This window comes from Caretta caretta, chromosome 1 (genome assembly GCF_965140235.1).
Source record: "Caretta caretta isolate rCarCar2 chromosome 1, rCarCar1.hap1, whole genome shotgun sequence".
Taxonomy (NCBI): Eukaryota; Metazoa; Chordata; order Testudines; family Cheloniidae; genus Caretta; species Caretta caretta.
The window spans coordinates 5,291,075-5,311,973 of record NC_134206.1 but is presented as its reverse complement, the minus strand read 5'-3'; the positions used below and the strand labels follow the sequence as shown (position 1 = coordinate 5,311,973).

Here is a 20,899-nt window from a genome sequence, read left to right as displayed (position 1 = left end):
GTTGACCTTTCACAGATTGGTGCAGAAATGGGTTATGATATCCTGGGTCAGAGCTAGTCCAACGGGACTTCTCCACTGACTGCGTGATTACTTCCTCTCTTCCCGTACTACAATGACCGTGCTTCGGTGAGAACATGGTGATACAGGAATCAAAGAACTGCTACATGTGGCTCTCCTGTTTGGGCTACTGTCCTTAGCCCCATACTTGCGTCATAGATGCCTTGCGGCCAAATTTGAGGTCCAGAGGGTATAAGACGGATGGGTTGTCACCCCTGGGGTGCAGTCTGGGAGCCATGAGAACTGCTGCACCCCTCTAACCACCCAACTGGGCTGGCCCTGTTTCACACTGCTTTGCTGGTGATTCAGTCTCTCCAGGCCCTGTGATCACCAACACTAGAGCAGATGGTGCCACACAATGAAACAGAGCTACCTGAGAGTTTAGCGAACCTCCTAAGTATAAACAGCAGACCCCAGCCGATTTCTCGGTTTTGTTTCCAATTTTTGTTGAAAGTTATATACATAACTTCAGACATTTCACTGGTGGAAAGAACCACCGATCTTTGCACCTCAGCTGCTTCAATCTCCCACCATATCCTGGACCCGCTGTCTGAACTCTCCTTCCCCATCCCAGGCTGCCTTGCTTCCAACATCATGCTGGTTGCCAGTGTCTTCTCCATACACCTCAGTCACCTGTGGATTCCACAACCTCCGAGCTGCCCCACGCTCCCCACAACTCTTCTTCTGCAGGGGGTGAGATGACTCCCATCAAACCGGCTCCCTTGGCAGGGAGGAGTGACATACTGGTCAGAAATCTACACACAGGCCTCAAATGCCGAGGAACCTATGCTGCTTCTCTTATTGCACCTATACACAGTACATGGTGCTTCAAGGACTGCTGCTCAGGAAAAACTCACAGGCTGAGAATTATGCACATTATATAATGAGAGCGGGCAACTCTGGGACATGTGAGGGCCTAGATCAATACAGCTGCCACATGCAGGCACCACTGGTAGCTGACTGACACAGTGGGCCAGTGTGAGACAGATGTTAAACCCAGGATGCTCTGGGACGATTTGCTAGCCAGCTCTGTTAGTTATGAATGGTGAGGGTTGTACATTCATCCTTAGTGCAAAGATTTTATGGGGTGTGTGAAGGTTCCTTCCCCACTCTGAACTCTAGGGTACAGATGTGGGGACCTGCATGAAAACCTCCTAAGCTTACTTTTACCAGCTTAGATTAAAACTTCCCAAGGTACAAAATTATTTTACCCTTGGATTTCCACTGCCACCACCAAAATTTATCTGGGTTTACTGGGAAACACAGTTTGGACATGTCTTTCCCCCCAAAATCCTCCTAACCCTTGCACCCCACTTCCTGGGAAGGTTTGGTAAAAATCCTCACCAATTTGAATAGGTGACCACAGACCCAAACCCTGGGATCTTAGAACAATGAAAAAACATTCAGTTTTCTTACAAGAAGACTTTTAATAGAAGTAAAGGAATCACCTCTGTAAAATCGGAATGGTAGATACCTTACAGGGTAATTACATTCAAAAGATAGAGAATCCCTCTCGGTAAAACATTAAGTTAAAAAAAAAAACACACAGACAGGAATAGTCATTCTATTCAGCACAGCTCTTTTCTCATCCATTTAAAGAAAACATTATCTTACACATACCGAGGTAGATTACTTACTAAAAGTTCTAAGATTCCATTCCTGTTCTATCCCTGGCAAAAGCAGCATACAGACAGACCCAGACCCTTTGTTTTTCTCCCTCTTGCCAGCTTTTGAAAGTATCTTGTCTCCTCATTGATCATTTTGGCCAGGTGACAGCGAGGTTACCTTTAGCTTCTTAACCCTTTACAGGTGAGAGGATTTTTCCTCTGTCCAGGCGGGATTTTAAAGGCGTTTACCCTTCCCTTTACATTTATGACAGGGCGAAGTTATTATTTTTCTCACCTAAATCTTTTTTGCATGCAGCGCCTTATGGGATCCCTCAGGTTCATGAAATACCCACAGAGTGCACATTTTCCAAGGCAGAGCTGTCACCTGAGAATTATGGTTAACTTCAACATACTCATAAATAGAAAATTGTTCTAATGCTTAATTAACTCTCACCATTTAAAATGTACACTTTATTTCCAATCAGAAATTCTTTAACTCCAATTTCCAGCCATTGGATTGTGTTACACATCTCAGAGTAACAGCCATGTTAGTCTGTCTCCGCAAAAAGAAAAGGAGGACTGTGGCATCTTAGAGACTAACAAATTTATTTGAGCATAAGCTTTTGTGAGCTACAGCTCCCTTCATCGCAAAAGCTTATAGCAAAAGCTTATGCTCAAATGAATTTGTTAGTCGCTAAGGTGTCACAAGTCCTCCTTTTCTTTTTGCTTTTACACTTCAGTATGCTAGCCTGAAAAGCCTATTATTCAATACTAGTTCACAGTGTATATCGTTTCCGACAGTTATCAAGTCACCCCTTAACCATCTTGATTAAACTAAACAGATTCAAATCTTTGAATCTATCACAATAAGGCATGTTTTCTAATTTGTACTAATTCTTGTGACCCCTCTCTGAAAACTCTTCCGTAGATAAACATCCAGTTTTAACTGGGGACACCACAACTAGACAGAGGATTCAAGAAGCAGCCACACCAGTGCCAAATACAAAGGTAAAATAACTTCTCTAACTCTCCTTGAGATTCCAGTTTTTACCATCCAAGGACCACATTGGCTCTTTCGGCCACAAGGCCACACTGGAAATTCATGTTTAGCTAATTATTCCTTCTTACAGATTGCTCTGAATCAGTGACCTGTCTTCTTTATTATTTACAATCCCCCAATTTTTTGTCATCTGCAAACGTCATTGAGATTCAGGCATGAGAAGGGTTAGCAGCTGAGTTGCTGACACATGTTTCTTCTTACATTTGTCTGTTAACATCTGTAACTTATGCCTCAGACAAAGCTGGGTGCCTGCAAGAAAGTGTCTCACCAAAAGAAACAAGGAAGGTGTCAGGGTTCCCTCCCCACTCTGAATTCTTAGGTACAGTTGTGGGGACCAGCATGAAAGCCCCCCTAAGCTTATTTTAGATTAAACCTGGTACGCTGCCAATACCAAGCATTTTAACAAAGAATCAGGGAAGATCCCACTTGGAGACGTCTTTCCCCAAAATATCCCCCGAAGCCCTTACACCCCCTTTCCTGGGAGGCTTGAGAATAAACAAGATGAGCACAAACCAGCCTTGATTTTTAAGACCCAAAAAAACCCATCAGATTCTTCAAAAACAGAACTTTATTAGAAGAACAAAAACAGATAAGAGAACAACTCTGTAAGATCAGAATGGAAAATAATCTCACAGACAGTCAGATTCAAAACATAGAGAATCCCTCTATGCAAAACCTTAAGTTACAAAAAGACACAAAAACAGGAATATAATTCCTCCAGCACAGCGAATTTCAGAAGCCAAAACAAAGAAAACCTAATGCATTTTCTAGCTAGATTACTTACTAACTTTACAGGAGTTCGAGGGCTTGCATCCTTGATCTGTGCCCGGCAAAGGTATCACACAGACAGACAAGCCTTTCCCCCCCCTCCAGATTTGAAAGTATCTTGTCCCCACATTGGTCATTTTGGATCAGGTGCCAGCCAGGCTACCTTAGCTTCTTAACCCTTTACAGGTGAAAGGATTTTGCCTCTGGCCAGGAGGGATTTTATAGCACTGTATGCAGAAAGGTGCTTATTCTTCCCTTTATATTTATGACAGGAGGTAACAGAGGTGCAGACCTGTTGCCCTAAACACCAATAGCCTTGTGGCCTTCCTGCCCATTCTGTTGAGCACAAAGTCTCACTTAGCCCATGGCCTCAACTACCTCTTGTTGCAATGAGTTCCTCAGTTTAATTAGGCATTGAGTCAAGAGAGCACTCTTTTTTTATTGGTTTTGAATTTGCCATGTTTCACTTTAATTGAATGTCCTCTTGATCTTGTGTTAGGAGACATGGAGAACACATTCTCAATCTACTCTCTACCAGGCAGTATTTTATAGATTTTCACATCTCCCCTCTAATTGATCTTCTTTGTAAGGTAACAATCCCAGTCTTTTTCAACTTCCATTATGCTGCCCATTCACCTGGCTTGGTTAGCTCTCTCTGAGGACTTCTCTGGACTTGATTAGGACCTAAATAATCTTGTGCCACCTGCATATGTTGCCACATCACTGCTCAACACCCCCTTTCTAGATTGGTAATAAGTATTAAATATTTGCTATACAGTTTGTTATAAATTGTGTAAACCCCCCACCCCTCTCCCACCACCCACTGGCTGTCCTTCACAGGCACCTTGATCATTTCTGACCCTGACTGACACATGAACCACCTCATGGCAGTTTTCAACCTCACACACTTTGACGCTTCAGCATTCTTTCTAATGGGCATCCCTGACTTGGAAGCTGCTCACGTCTGGATTTCCGTCCCTTTCTCTATTTTCTACTTTATGGGCCTGCTGGGAAATTTCACGCTTCTCTATGTTATAGCCAAGGAGGAGACTCTGCACAAGCCGATGTACCTGCCGCTCTCCATGCTGGCACTCACAGAAATCGGCACATCTACTTCCGTCATGCCAAATTCAATGTGCATATTTTGGTTCAATTTGAAAGGTATTACTGTGGGTGGCTGCCTCACGCAGATGTTCTTCATTCACGTGGCTTCTGTGACACATTCAGCCCCCCTCATGACAATGACCTTTGATCGCTGTGTCGCCATATGTCACCCTCTGAGATATGCCACTGCCATCACCAACGCATGAATAGCTAAGCTAGGGCTAGTGGGTTTGATAAGAGCTGTTCTCTTCCTTCTTCCCATGCCCCTGCTCCTGAGCAGGCAGCCATTCTGTGCCAACCACATTATCCCACATACGTGCTGTGACCACATGGCCCTGGTGAAGATGTTGTGTGGCGACATTACAGTCAACAGGATGTATGGTTTGGTAATAGCATTTGTAATCATCATGTTAGACCTGACACTTATTGCCCTTTCCTATGGTCTGTTCATCAGGGCTGTCCTCAGAGTATCCTCCAAGAAAGCCCACCAGAAATCTTCCAGCACTTGCACAGACCATATCGGTGTGATGAAGATGTCTTACCCTTCCTTCCTCTTCTCCACTGTGACATACCAGTTTGGTCAGGGAATTGCTCTCCATGTTCACATCATCTTGACCAGCCTATATTACCTCCTTCTCTCCATGTTCAATCCTATCATTTATGGGGCCAAAACCTTCGAGCTTCGTGAGAAGTTGCGTAAGTACACTTGCAAAATATGATTACCCGGTGCCACTGATTTTAAGCCTTCGTGACAAGAGGGTGAAAGTATATCTTGTTAATCAAGGGTGCTCTTTTCTCCTTTGGCTGAGCTCAGCACTGTGGAAGTTCAAGTCTGAGAAGCTCCTCACACCTAACCTCTTATCACTGTATCACCAAGTACTGATCTCTCTGCTGCTAAGTTTCCACTTTCTCACCATCAGCTGATCTCTCTCAGTGTCATCTATCAGCCCTCAGCCCCAGAAACCCTGTCACTTGTTCTTTCCATGACTTTCAAACCAACAGAAGATACGGTAGTTTTCTGAAGCAAGGTGGCTTTCCATTATACCCTGTTTGAACCGGTATCTTGTTCAGTTTGACAAACTGAAGCCATGCTTTCTGATAGCCAAAGACAATAAAGTAAGGACAGTGCTGAAATATACCTGATTTTTCTACGTCCAGTCCTTCTTGAAGCCTGGAGGATAAACTCAGTGTTACGGTTGGAAAATGTTAATACAGGAAAGGTGCTGCAGGAATTGAGGGCATTCTAGTAGAGCTTCTTGGTGAGAGTTTTGAAATGATGTGTTTCTGAGAACTGGACCACATTACTCTGAATTTGAGGGCAGTTTGTGAAACAGATGAAACAGAGATTGTCACTATATGTCCAGGTGATTGAATCGCTTGCCTTCCTGAGTCTTTCACAACCTAGATTGGCTGATGTCTCATTTTTGCATCTATACAATTGTACAAAATCTGTTATGAAGAGTCTGCACCAATGAAAGAATGATTGCACTGCTTACTGCTGATATGTATGACCAGAAGCAGAAGCATCCTACTTCCAGTGAAGACACCGAGGAGGAAATGTTGCCTTTTAGGGACTAACAGTAACAATATAATGAAACTCAGAATATGCACATTGAGCTAGCATCATTGAATGTATTTAGAAATAAATAATATAATAATGTTATTGTTGTTTTTACGCAACATAAGTTTTGGGCTCCCTTGGGCAAGACAATTTTTAACAACATAATTTGCTATTTTTTCTTTAAAACACCAGCCACCCATCAATCAGGATTCAATACAAATACTGGGGGTTTGATTTTCAATTTGATTGTCATCTCATAGATTTGTAGATTATGTGGAAAAACTCCTTCTGGGGCTTTTAGCTTCTTGTCTTTTCTAAATCAGATCTATGGGTGGTATCTAACAAAACGTTTCATTTGTTACTTGATGTATAGACCATTGCATTTATTATAAAAAACCCCTTTGTTTCAAGAAAGAGATTGCGCTACGTTTAGGTTAGTTTTTAAGTTATTTGGGGCTATTAAAGCAGTAAAATGCGGCAAACCTGATGCAGTAGCTCAAGCTGAGCTGGAGGCAGAGCAGCAGCAGCCATAAAAAGAAAGGTCCAGAGAAGGATCCCTGAAGGCAGAACTGGGCTGAGGCCACAGATGCAGCACTCAGCCATGTTGTATCCTTGGGAGCAGCAGTTGAGGAAGAAATCACTTGAGACACAGAGAGCTGTGAGCCATGAAAGCAGCCATTTATTTTCCACACCCTGAACTAACCAAACCAGCCCAAACTGGCTGGGCTACCCCCTAATAATCTAACTCAGTTGCCATAGCAACAACAAGCTGCTATTACCATGACAACCAAATACACAACATATTCCTCCCCCCTTTATAAGAACATTTCCTAAATAAAACAAACACTAAACTGGAGAAGAAAGGTAGACTGCCTCCATTCCCGGCTAAACCCCAGGGATTATTTTGCCCCATAACCCTGGGTTCACCCTAGCTAAAGATCCAGCCATTGGAGTGTTGTCTCCTTGCTGATTTCAAAGCTTGTTTCATTGTCTGCACAAATCTTTCAGCTAATCCATTGGTCGATGGATGATATGGTGCTGTAGTGATGTGGTGTATCCCATTTGCTTCATAAACTTTTGAAACTCCTGAGAGATGAACTGTGGTCTGTTGTCACTCGCAAGTTGTTCTGGCAGAACAAAACGACTAAAGAGTCCCCGTAGTTTTTGGATAGTACTCTCTGCAGTAGTGGACTGCATTCTGGAGACTTCTGGCCATTTAGAATGGGCATCTACCACCACTAAGGACATGCTTCCTTCAAGGGGGCCAGCAAAGTCAACATGAATACATTGACATGGGTTTTCAGGCCAGTCCCTGGTTGTAGGGGTACCCACTGGGGTGCATTCCTGACACCCTGACATGACATACAAGCTCTTGCTTTCTCTTCAATAGCACTGTCCAATCCAGGCCACCAGAAATAGCTTCGTGCAATTTCCTTCATGCGCACTATTCCACAGTGACCAGAATGTAGCTGTTCTAACATCTGTGATCTCAGTGGTGGTGGGATAATGACACGTCTCCCCCACAATAAACAACCAGATTGGATCGATAACTCCGTCCTCCAGGACATGTAGGTAACAAGGTCCGATGAGACCGGAGAGGTTTCGTTGAGATTTTCCATGCATCACGAGGTCCATAACTTGGGACAATACTGGGTCAATGCGAGTTGCCTTCTTTATCTGAGTAGCAGTGATGGGTGTATTCTCTACGTGTTCAAAGTGGAAGACTTCCTTTTGGGCAGTATCTTGATGTTTGACTGGCAAAGGTAACCTTGAGAGACCATCCACATTGCCGAGCAGAGTGGATTTCTGATATTTGATTTCATATGTGTGCGCTGAAAGTAACAATGGCCAATGTTGCATACAACTAGCAGCTAATGGGGGAATGCCTGGATAGGGTCCAAAAATTGACGTCAGAGGGCGATGGTCAGCAAGAAGAGTAAAGTTCCACAAAAACAGGTCCTGATGAAACTTCTGAATTCCAAAAATGATTCCCAATGCCTCACGTTCAATTTGGGCATAGTTAGTTTCTCCTTTGCTTAGAGTGCGTGAAGCAAAGGCAACAGGTCTCTCTTCTCCCAAAGGCATAATGTTTGACACGACTGCACCCACTCCATAAGGGGAGGCATCGCAGGCCAATTGTAGGGATAAGGATAGATCAAAGTGTGTTAGAACTTCAGAATTTAGCAATGCATTTTTAGCTTTGTTAAATGCAACATCTCAGGCTTCAGTCCACTTCCAGGTCTCGTTCTGCCCAAGGAATTTACGAAGTGGTTTTAGCAGTGTGGCTAACTGTGAGATGAACTTTCCAAAATAGTTCAATAGTCCTAGAAACCAGCGCAGCTGGCTAACATTTTGAGGTGGGGGAACCTCCACAATAGCCTTAACTTTTGCAGGGGCCTTATGAAGACCCTCAGCGTCAATGATGTGTCCCAAATATTCAGCAGAGGGCTGGAAGAATTCACACTTGTCTTTGCGGACTTGTAGGCCATACTCTTCCAGTCTTTGTAGGGTAGCCTCTAAATTCTTTAAGTGATCCTTTTCATTCCTTCCAGTGACCAGGATGTCATCCAGATAGCACTGAACTCCTGGCAAGCCACACAAGATCTGGTCCATAGCCCTGTGGAACAGGGTGGGAACAGACATTAAGGGTAGGCGACAGTATCGATAAAGCCCCTTATGAGTCACAATAGTCAACAGCTCTTGGGACCTTTCATCGATATGCATCTGTAAACACACTTGACTCAGATCAATCTTACTGAAGTTTTGTCACCCAGCCAGGCCCACGAAGAGGTCATCGATGCAGGGAAACGGGTATTGCTCTGCACACAACACTGTGTTGACAATGACCTTATAATCACCACAGATCCAGAGGGAGCCATCTTTCTTCATGATTGGAATGATAGGAATGGCCCATGGAGTATGGCTAACTGGTATTAGGACTCCATTGGTGACCAGGCACTCCAAATCCGCTTCAACTTTCGGCCTGATGGCATATGGCACAGTTCAGGCTCTCAGATATTTTGGTTGACTGTCAGGTTTCATGTTCAGTGTGACAGTGATTCCCTTCATACTTCCCAGATCCTCTCCAAAAACAGCAGCATGTTTCCTTAGTAGAGCGGTCAGACCGGTTTCTTCTTTAGTCCTTTGGTGCACTTCTGCCCTGTTCAGCTGAATCTTCCCAAGCCAGGACCTACCCATTCAGGCTGGGTAACTACCTCTCACCAGAAACAGTGGCAATTTAGCAGCCTGTCCTTTGAGTTCCACCTTAACATCAATACTGCCCAACATGGGCACAGCTTCTCCCGTATACGTCTTCAGAACAGCTTTTGTTGCCTTAAACGGAAAATGCTGTAGCTTTTCTTTATACACAGCCTCAGAGACCAGTGAGAGGGCTGCCTCGGTGTCCAGTTCCTTGCGTATAGGTTTGCCATCCAACAACGGGGTTACCCAGTATTCATGTGAGCCCACTGCCAAAGACAAAACGTGGAGTGGCTCTTCTTCTTGCGATGAGGTGTCACCTTGGTCATCCTGGATCTGCTCTAGGGTATACGGGTTCCCCTTTTAGGTCGGCCAGAGCACAGGCCTCTTTTTCTTTTGTTTACAGGCACACTCAATGTGTCCCTTTTTGCCACAGTGTCGACACACCAGGTCCTTACACCATCATTGTGATGCCTTGTGACCCGGCTCACCACAGTGGCAACATTCCTGACTCTGCACAGTTTTGTGGGAAGGTTCTTGTGACATTTTATGCACCCTAGAGGATGCACCGATGGATTGCACCTCCTTTGTAGCCAGTTCCATGGAGACGGCAATATCCACAGCCTTCGGTAAGGGAAGCTGAGCCTCTGTCAATAGGCTCTTCCGTATAGTTTCACTCTGCAAACCACACAGTAACCTGTCACGCAGGGCATCATTTAACATCTCCTTAAATTCACGGTGTTTTGCTCGCCTTTTTAAAGTTGCTACAAATTGTACAACTGTTTCCTCTTCTTTTTGGCCTCTTTTGTGGAACCTCTATCCTTCAGGAATTACCAGTGGTTTGCAGGAAAAATGGGACCCCAGGATTTCTGCAATGTCACTGTAAGATTTGGTCTCAGGCTTAACAGGGTGTAATAAGCTGCGTAGCAGGGAGTAGGTTTTAGCTCCCACAACACTTAAGAATATTGGCACCTTCTTCTCTGCTGTAATGTCATTTGCAAGAACAAAAAGATCAAAACGCTCAGTATACACATGCCACTGCACTACATTCTCCTCCAAAGGTTCCAGTGGCCCTTTAAGTGTAGCCATGGTTTTAGTTTCATGTTTCACAGTCAGTGCCAACAAGCCAGCACAGTCAGTGCAAACAAGCCAGTTCTTACCCCCTTCCAACAGTTGAAAGATTTTGGTAGGTTTTTTTTTGTTTGTTTGTTTGCTTGCCTTGACTTCTACTTCCTTCTGTGGCTGGGGCAGCACAGGGATCCCATTCTTGTCGCCACTTTGTTGTATCCTTGGGGGCAGCACTTTAGGAAGGAATCACTTGAGACGCAGAGAGCAGTGAGCCATGAAAGCAGCCATTTATTTTCCACACACTGAACTAACCAAACCAGCCCAAACTGGCTGGGCTATCCCCTAATAAGCTAACTCAGTTGCCATAGCAACAACAAGGTGCTATTAGCATGACAACCAAACACACAACAAGCCAGAAGAGTTGAAGGCAGCAGTGCTGAAGCAGAGCTGGGGAGCTGCAGCTGGAGCAGACCAGAACCGGGAGCTGGATCCGCACAAACCTGCTGCACCAACAGGGAGACACGGCTGAGCTAGAGTAGGGAGCTGCAGGGACAGAGCGAGGACAGTGGATGCCGGCAACTAGTAACAAGGTAGCCGATCACAATGAGCAGCTCAGGAGAGCAAGTTGGGGCCATGGACAGAGGGTCTAGCACAGGGAGATGTCACCAGACCGGAGGGCCTTGAAGACTGGACTCAGGAGAGAGGACGTCAATCTGATGTAGGGCCAATTGCTGGGGAGAAGGGTCCTGCCACCTAGAGCCTGAGGGTGTGTGGCCACTGCAAAAGCCAGTGTCCGACTTGGCAGTATCACCACAGCACAACTAGAGGCTGGCAGGGGGCCTGGGATGTGTGAGGAACACAAAGAGAACAGTTCTTAGGTTCCAGACATGGCTGTTTGTCAGGACGGGGTTCCTTGTTTCCTTGAACTTTCCTATGTATCCTTAATTTTCTTTCCGGTTTCAGAGTAGCAGCCCTGTTAGTCTGTACTCGCAAAAAGAAGAGGAGGATTTGTGGCACCTTAGAGACTAACCAATTTATTTGAGCATAAGCTTTTGTGAGCTACAGCTCACTTCATCGGATGCATTTAGTGGAAAATACAGTGAGGAAATTTATACACACACAGAACATGAAGGAAAAAAAAAAACCAAACCTGTAAGGAGAGTGATCACTTAAGATGAGCTATTACCAGCAGGACAGCAGGGCGGAGGGGGAGGGGGATTTGTGTCCATTTATTCTTTTACGTAGAGACTGTGCAGGCATATCACATTGGTAGATGTGTAGATGTCCACACTATCAGAGGCTCGTTCACCTGCACATCCACCAATGTGATCTATGCCATCATGTGCCAGCAATGCCCCTCTGCCATGTACATTGGCCAAACTGGACAGTCTCTAAAAGAATAAATGGACACAAATCAGATGTCAAGAATTATAACAATCATAAACCAATCAGAGAACACTTCAATCTCTCTGGTCATGCGATTACAGACATGAAAGTTGCTATATTACAACAACAACAAAAAAACCCTTCAAAAACAGACTCCAACGAGAGACTGCTGAATTGGAATTAATTTGCAAACTGGATACAATTAACTTAGGCTTGAATAGAGACTCGGAATGGATGGGTCATTACACAAAGTAAAACTATTTCCCCATGTTTATTTCCCCCACCCCCGCCCACTGTTCCTCAGATGTCCTTGTTAACTGCTGGAAAGTTTTCACCCCCCTCCCCCCCAACCCCCACCCTTCTCTCCTGCTGGTAATAGCTCATCTTAAATGATCACTCTGCTTACAGGTTTTTTTTTTCCTTCATGTTCTGTGTGTATATAAATTTCCTCACTGTATTTTCCACTAAATGCATCCGATGAAGTGAGCTGTAGCTCACAAAAGCTTATGCTCAAATAAACTGCTTAGTCTCTAAGGTGCCACAAGTACTCCTCTCCAATTTTCTTTCAGTCGCTGTTTAACACATTCTAGTTGGTTTGAAGTTAATGCAGTGATCAGTGGGTCAAAGAAGTGTCCGGTGTGAAGAGAGTACCCCAGAGTGGGGACACCCTAGCCCCTGTCCTAAGTGACCACGATGAGACTGGGGGTTCAGCCTTCCAGGAATCTTTGTCTCAGCCATATCGCCATTACGAGGACTCTTCCAAACAGGAGAGTGGAAGGAGAGTCCTTGAGGTCAGGCAGGCCTCTGGGAAAAGGGAGTGGGAGTAGGGACTTGGACTCTTTCACTACCAGTTCCCTTGGGGTGACGCAAAAGCCAGGAAAGATCCCAACAATAGTTCCCCACTTACATTAGGGAACTGTTAGAAAATGATAGGTTGGATTTATAGTGACGTATAAACAGATGTCAGGTTTCAGAGGAACAGCTGTGTTAGTCTGTATTCGCAAAAAGAAAAGGAGTACTTGTGGCACCTTAGAGACTAACCAATTTATTTGAGCATGAGCTTTCGTGAGCTACAGCTCACTTCATCGGATGCATACCGTGGAAACTGCAGCAGACTTTATATATACACAGAGAATATGAAACAATACCTCCTCCCACCCCACTGTCCTGCTGGTAATAGCTTATCTAAAGTGATCAACAGGTGGGCCATTTCCAGCACAAATCCAGGTTTTCTCACCCTCCACCCCCCCACACAAATTCACTCTCCTGCTGGTGCTAGCCCATCCAAAGTGACAACTCTTTACATAATCAAGTCGGGCTATTTCCTGCATAAATCCAGGTTTTCTCAAATCCCCCCCCACCCCCATACACACACAAACTCACGTTCCTGCTGGTAATAGCTCATCTAAACTGACCACTCTCCAAGTTTAAATCCAAGTTAAACCAGAACATCGGGGGGGGGGGGGGTAGGAAAAAACAAGAGGAAACAGGCTACCTTGCATAATGACTTAGCCACTCCCAGTCTCTATTTAAGCCTAAATTAATAGTATCCAATTTGCAAATGAATTCCAATTCAGCAGTTTCTCGCTGGAGTCTGGATTTGAAGTTTTTTTGTTTTAAGATAGCAACCTTCATGTCTGTGATTGCGTGACCAGAGAGATTGAAGTGTTCTCCGACTGGTTTATGAATGTTATAATTCTTGACATCTGATTTGTGTCCATTTATTCTTTTACGTAGAGACTGTCCAGTTTGACCAATGTACATGGCAGAGGGGCATTGCTGGCACATGATGGCATATATCACATTGGTGGATGTGCAGGTGAACGAGCCTCTGATAGTGTGGCTGATGTTATTAGGCCCTGTGATGGTGTCCCCTGAATAGATATGTGGGCACAATTGGCAACGGGCTTTGTTGCAAGGATAAGTTCCTGGGTTAGTAGTTCTGTTGTGTGGTATGTGGTTGTTGGTGAGTATTTGCTTCAGGTTGCGGGGCTGTCTGTAGGCAAGGACTGGCCTGTCTCCCAAGACTTGTGAGAGTGTTGGGTCATCCTTTAGGATAGGTTGTAGATCCATCCTTAATAATGCGTTGGAGGGGTTTTAGTTGGGGGCTGAAGGTGACGGCTAGTGGCGTTCTGTTATTTTCTTTGTTAGGCCTGTCCTGTAGTAGGTAACTTCTGGGAACTCTTCTGGCTCTATCAATCTGTTTCTTTACTTCTGCAGGTGAGTTTGTGTGTGTATGGGGGTGGGGGGGATGCGAGAAAACCCGGATCCATGCAGGAAACAGCCCGACCCGACCATGCAAAGAGCCGCCACCCCGGATGGGCCAGCACCAGCAGGAGAGCGAACCCGCGTGGGGGGGTGGAGGGCGAGAAAACCCGGACCCGCGCTGGAAACGGCCCACCCGCCGATCACCCCAGACAAGCCACCACCAGCAGGACAGTGGGGTGGGAGGAGGCACCGCCCCACACTCTCTGTGTATACACAAAGTCCGCCGCAGCCTCCACGGCACGCATCCGATGAAGTGAGCTGCAGCCCACGAAAGCCCACGCTCAAACAAACTGGCCAGTCTCTAAGGTGCCACAAGCACTCCCCTTCTTTTTATGTATGTATAGCTGCGCAGGCCAAACTTTTTGGCCCGAGGGCCACATTGGGGTTGCAAAACTGTACGGAGGGCCAGGTAGGGAAGGCTGTGCCTCCCCAAACAGCCTGGCTCCCACCCCCTATCCGCACCCTCCCACTTCCTGCCCCCTGACTGCCCCCCTCAGAACCCCTGACCTATTCAACCCTCCTACTCCTTGTCCCCTAACCGCCCCCTCCCGGGACCCCCCGCCCTTAACCACCCCCGGGACCCCACCCCCATCCAACCCCTCTGCTTCCAGTCCCCCGCCCCTATCCACACCCCTGCATCCTGAGAGGCCCCCCCGGGACCCCACGCCTATCCAACCCCCCCGTACCACGTCCCCTGACTGACCCCCACGCAGAATCACCGCTGCATCCAACTGTTCGCTGTCCCCTGACTGCCCCCGAGACCAGTTGTCACTTTGGATGGGCTAGCACCAGCAGGAGAGTGAATTTGTGTGGGGGGGTGGAGGGTAGAGAAAACCTGGATTTGTGCTGGAAATGGCCCACCTGTTGATCACTTTAGATAAGCTATTACCAGCAGGACAGTGGGGTGGGAGGAGGTATTGTTTCATATTCTCTGTGTATATATAAAGTCTGCTGCAGTTTCCACGGTATGCATCCGATGAAGTGAGCTGTAGCTCACGAAAGCTCATGCTCAAATAAATTGGTTAGTCTCTAAGGTGCCACAAGTACTCCTTTTCTTTTTAAAAACAGATGTGTAATTGGTGAAATCTTTCAAGAATTGATAAAAGCCAAAATGTCTAACTTTGGGGAGAACATAAGAACATAAGAATGGCTGTACTGGGTCAGACCAAAGGTCCATCCAGCCCAGTATCCTGTCTACTGACAGTTGCCAATGCCAGGTGCAACGGAGTGTGTGAACCTAACAGGTAATGATCAAATGATCTCTGTTCTGCCATCCATCTCCAGTCTGACAAACAAAGACTAGGGACACCATTCCTTACCCATCCTGGCTAATAGCCATGAATGGACTTAACCTCCATGAATTTATCCAGTTCTCTTTTAAACCCTGTTATAGTCCTAGCCTTCACAACCTCCTCCGACAAGGAGTTCCACAGGTTGACTGTGTGCTGAGTGAAGAAGAACTTCCTTTTCTTGGTTTTAAACCTGTTGCCCATTAATTTCATTTGGTGGACCCTAGTTTTTATATTATGGGAACAAGTAAATAACTTTTCCTTATTCATTGTCTCCACACCACTCATGATTTTATATACCTCTATCATATCGCCCCTTAGTCTCATAGATTCATAGATATTAAGGTCAGAAGGGACCATTATTATCGTCTAGTTTGAGCTCCTCCACAATGCAGGCCACAGAATCTCACCCACCCACTCCTGCAATAGACCTCTCATCTATGTCTGAGCTATTGAAGTCCTCAAATCATGGATTAAAGACTTCAAGTGCAGAGAATCCTCCAGCAAGTGACCCGTGCCCCATGCTACAGAGGAAGGCGAAAAACCCCCAGGGCCTCTTCCAATCTGCCCTGGAGGAAAATTCCTTCCCGACCCCCAATATGGTGATCAGCTGAACCCAGAGCATGTGGGCAAGATTCACCAACCAGATACCCAGGAAAGAATTCTCTGTAGTAACTCAGATCCCACCCCATCTAACATCCCATCACAGGCCATTGGGCCTATTTACCAAAGATCAATTAATTGCCAAAATCATGTTATTGCAACATACCATCTCCTCCATAAACTTATCGAGCTTAATCTTGAAGCCAGGTAGGTCTTTTGCCCCCACTGCTTCCCTTGGAAGGCTATTCCAGAACTTCACTTCTTTGATGGTTAGAAACCTTCGTCCAATTTCAAGTCTAAACTTCTCCTCTTTTCCAACCTGAAAAGTCCTAGCCTCTTTAATCTCTTCTCATATGTGAGCTGTTCCAAACCCCTAATCATTTTAGTTACCCTTCTCTGAACCTTTTCTAATGCCAGTATATCCTTTCTGAGTTGAGGAGACCACATCTGTATGCAGTATTGAAGATGTGGGCACACCATGGATTTATATAAGGCAATAAAATATTCTCCGTCTTATTCTTTCTCCCTTTTTTAATGATTCCTAACATCCTGTTAGCTGATGTTATGAAGATGGCTCAGTTTTGGGAATCTCTCTAACGTCCTCAGCCATGAAGACTGAAGGAAAGAATTCATTTAGTTTCTCCATAATGACTTTATCATCTTTAAATGCTCCTTTTGTATCTCAATTGTCATGGGGTCCCACTGGTTGTTTAAGAGGCTTCCTGCTTCTGATGTACTTAAAAACATTTTGTTCTTAACTTTTAAGTTTTTGGCTAGCTGTTCTTCAACTCCTTTTTGGCTTTTCTTATTACATTTTTACACTTAATTTGGCAGTGTTTATGGTCCTTTCTATATACCTCACTAGGATTTGACTTCCACTTTTTAAAAGATGCCTTTTCATATTTCACTGTTTGTTTTACATGGTTCTTAAGCTCTTGTTTAGTTCTTTTACTGTGTTTTTTCATTAGGGGTAATTTAATTGTGGAAGTCTTGTTTACTCCTTCACATTACACAAGAACCAGGGATGACTGAAGGAAATTAATAGGCTGCAGGCTAAGATATTCAGGGATTCAACCCCATGATCTGGGAATCCCTGGCATCTGATTGCCTATGCTTGGACTGGAGAACAGGAGATGGATCCCTCAAGAACAGCCTGTTCTGTTCTTTCAGTGTGAAGATTGGAATTGGTCACCGTCAGAAGACAAGATACTGGACTAGATGGACCATTGGTCTGACCAGCATGGCTGTTTTTATGTTCTTATCTTAGTCTTCTTTTTCTTCTCTGGGTGGTGCTCCTTGTAGTCGATGCGGCCCACATGCCTCACTACATCAAAGAGTCCCTGCCAATGAACCAATCATCTGAAGAGCAAGCTTGGTTGTAACCATAACACACAATCACCCAGTCGGAACACTCACAGCTAGACCCCTTTATTATCGGCCTTCTCTTGTACCTGCTGTGCATTTAGCAAAATTCTTCGAGCAAACACTCACAAAGTCTCGAGGCAATTTCTTAATTGAAGAATTTATTGGTCTATGTTCATTACCTGAGGACTTCCAAGACAGCAGTTCAAAGGGCGAAAACTTGAAGCCTTGAGGCACCTCCCTGATTGGTTAAAGGAGGTTGGGGAGGAGTTGATCGTAATGTTCGGAATCTGAGGCTACAGAATTCAATAATGTCTCCAGAACAGTTCCTTGAAATCACTCTACCAACCCATCAGTTTGGAGATGGTAGATCAACATTCTTAATGTCTTTACCCTCAGTAGTCCTTGATCTCTAAGGATTTATTGGGGTATTACCACCCAGAAAAGGACTTTCATAAGGTAATTCACTCATTTTGCTCATACTCAGGGTGATGGGATTCTGCCTAGGGGGAAATAAACCTCTCCGGATGCCTTTGTCATCGAACCATGACTGTGGTCTTTCTTTCTGAATAACATCAAGGACAGCTGAATTAGTAGGTTGCCTTACCTGCCAACACTGATAATTTTGGAGCTCCAAGGAGAGAAGCACTGAACAGTGTTACAGAGGCAACAACATTCCAGGTCTTAACAATTCCGGATGACACTCTGAGTCCAGGGATGAACAATTCTACTGTCTGGGGCAAGTCAGTGATTGTTTTGCCTCCTGCACAAAGTATTGTCACTGTCTCAGTCACTAGGGTTCCACCACTTCTCCATTCACCACTGAGAGTTGTTCATAGACATGGCTAAGGATAAGATTAAGTCATAGAAGTCACAGATTCTGTGACTTTCGGAGACCTCTGTGACATTTACCACTTCAGCCCTGGGGCAGCGGGTGGAGGCTCCTGAGCTCTCAGTGGCCATGTGTGGCCAAGGAACCAGCAGCTTTCAGCCACCTCTGGCGGTGGGGGTATGTGGCACTCCAAGTAGCTCTTGGCCGTGCGGGGACCCAGATCTCTGAGCTGCCACTGGCAGTGGGAGCCGTGGAGCTCTCTCACATGGGCTGCAGCAGGGGCTCTGGACCTCTGAGGTGCTGGGGCTGCAGTGGGGGCCACAGAGCTGCTATCTGCAGTGGCAGTAGGTGCTGGACCGTCACCCGTCCTGAAGTGTGGCTCAGGCTCTCATACTCCTGATCAGGCTTTAATCTTTCCCATTTCAGTCTCCCCCCAGCCCCAGACCCTCATGACCTGTTGGTGACTTTTACTAAAAGTATCTGTGACAAAAAACCTTAGTCATGACTATTCAACTGGTCTGCCCCTCTTCCTGAAAAAAATTGTGTTGTGGGCCAGGATATCCCTCCCCGGGTGAACGCATTCTGGATGCTGTCGAGGGTTGTGGTGAATGCAGGCCCATGGACCGATTCAGGCAGTCCGATTCAAAACATAGAGAATCCCTCTAGGCAAAACCTTAAGTTACAAAAAGATACAAAAAACAGGAATACACATGTCCTCCAGAACAGTGAATTTCCAAGCCAAAACAAAGAAATCCAAAAGCATTTTCTAGCTAGATTTCTTACTAACTGTACAGGAGTTGAAGGGCTTGCATCCTTGATCTGTTCCCAGCAACGGTATTACACAGACAGACAAAGGCTTTTCCCCCTCCAGATTTGAAAGTACCTTGTCCCTCATTGGTCATTTTGGGTCAGGTGCCAGCGAGGTTACCTTAGCTTCTTAACCCCTTTCTGGTGAAAGGATTTTCCTTCTGCTAGGAGTACAACTCGTAAGAACTGCACAGTCAAGGAAGGCTGACTTTTTTTACAGATTGTTTGTGAGCATACTCTTCCTCCATGCCAGGGGTAACTGGGGAACCATGGCGCTCACAGAACTTCTGGTCTTCCTCCCAAACTGCATCCCACTTAGTGCTGGTTCACATACTCTCTGACAATTTGACAGTTCCCTGATGGACACTGCAGGCCTGAGGAGATATCGTCTCTTGTGTCTGCAGAACTTTGCGTGAACTTTGTGTCTGCAGAACTTCTGCAGGTGTATTTGACTACTTTGTCACGAAGCTCTTTCATTTTGACCCCATAAATGATAGGGTTGAGCATGGGAGGGATGAGGAGATAGAGGTCAGCTAAGATGATATGAACATAGGGTGCAATGCCTTGACCAAAGTGGTGTGTAAGAATGGAGAAGAAGGTAGGGGTATAATATGTCAGCATCACACAGATGTGGGCTGTGCAAGTGTTAAGGGCTTTCTGGTGGGCTTTATGAGAGGAGATTCTGAGGACGGCCCTGATGATCAGACCATACGACATGGCAATGAGCGTCAGGTCAAACCCATTGATTACAAACATTAGCACAAAACCATATATCCTGTTGACTCTGATGTCCCCACACACCATCTTCACCATAGCTATGTGCTCGCATTGTGTGTGGGGGATAATGCGGTTGGCACAGAATGTCTGCTGACTCAGGAGCAGGGGCAGGGGCAGAATGAAGAGAACAGCTCTTATCAAACCTGCAAGCCCTAGCTTAGCTATTTGTGCATTGCTGAGGATGGTGGCATATCTCAGAGGGTTACATATGGCAACGTAGCGATCGAAGGCCATTGTCACGAGGGTGGATGAGTGCATCACAGAAATCGTGTGGAGGAAGAACATCTGGGTGAGGCAGCCAGCCACAGTAATGCCTTTCAAATTGAACCAAAATATGCCCAGTGCCTTTGGCACAACAAAGGTAGGTGTGGCAATGTCTGTAAGTGCCAGCATGCAGAGCAGGAGGTACATCGGCTTCTGCAGAGTCTGTTCCTTACCTACAACAGACAGAAGCGTGACATTTCCCAACAGGCTGATAATGTAGAATGTAAAGAAAGGGATGGAAATCCAGATGTGGGCAGCCTCCAGGCCAGGGATGCCCGTTAGGATGAAAGTTGAAGTGTCAGAGTGGGTGAAGTTGAAAGGTGCCATGAAGCAGTTGATGCATCGATATGACTCAGAAATGCTCAAGGTGCCTGTAAAGGGAGAAAAGCACAGCAAGGGGGTTCTTATTTGTAAAAAATAATATGGTAAATATGTTATAGTTATGAACATTCTCGGAGTCTTCTTGAGTGAGGAGTGAAGAACTACCGGCGATGTCACTCCCTACTTTCCATAGATCTAGAATACGGAGGGAACCGTTTGTTTCAAAACTTGGTTTCCAGACTCGTTTGTGGGAAGATTACAGACTCCCCAAAATGGAGTCCAGAGTTATGTGGCCTGGTCACATGGCCTTTTAGAGTCATAGCATCCACTACGTATAGTCTGTCTGAAGCATTCTCAGGGAGGCTCACCAGGTGGGAGATAAGTTTCTCTGAAGGCCTATTGTTTCCCCCAAAGTCTCATTGCCCTGAATAGGCCCTTCCCAACCATCTATCTAGACTGACATCAAGTTCCCTAGTGGGCGTTACTCACTTGTAACTACAGGTTTCAGAGGAACAGCCGTGTTAGTCTGTATTCGCAAAAAGAAAAGGAGTACTTCTGGCACCTTAG

The 20,899-nt window shown here is 45.5% G+C and overlaps 2 protein-coding genes across 3 annotated transcripts in view; both read right to left on the bottom strand.

Moving 5' to 3' along the window:
• Positions 1–8,958, bottom strand: part of LOC142068342 (olfactory receptor 52D1-like) — a 31,709-nt gene extending 22,751 nt beyond the window's left edge. For both annotated transcript variants that reach the window (XM_075125601.1, XM_075125603.1), the window contains exon 1: positions 6,641–8,958. The gene's annotated coding sequence lies outside the window, so the exon portion shown is untranslated. The remainder of the gene's footprint in view (positions 1–6,640) is intronic.
• A 10,180-nt stretch (positions 8,959–19,138) lies between these two features.
• On the bottom strand, positions 19,139–20,377 carry LOC142072999 (olfactory receptor 52P1-like). The gene has a single exon (XM_075131524.1). It carries the CDS (start codon positions 20,336–20,338, stop codon positions 19,286–19,288), a length of 1,053 nt encoding a protein of 350 aa, XP_074987625.1. The 5' UTR covers positions 20,339–20,377; the 3' UTR covers positions 19,139–19,285.
• Between the last annotated feature and the right edge of the window lie 522 nt (positions 20,378–20,899).

Excerpts from the sequence above, each read along its gene's own strand:
- LOC142072999 (XM_075131524.1), bottom strand. The coding sequence starts at position 20,338 with ATGGCACCTTTCAACTTCACCCACTCTGACACTTCAACTTTCATCCTA.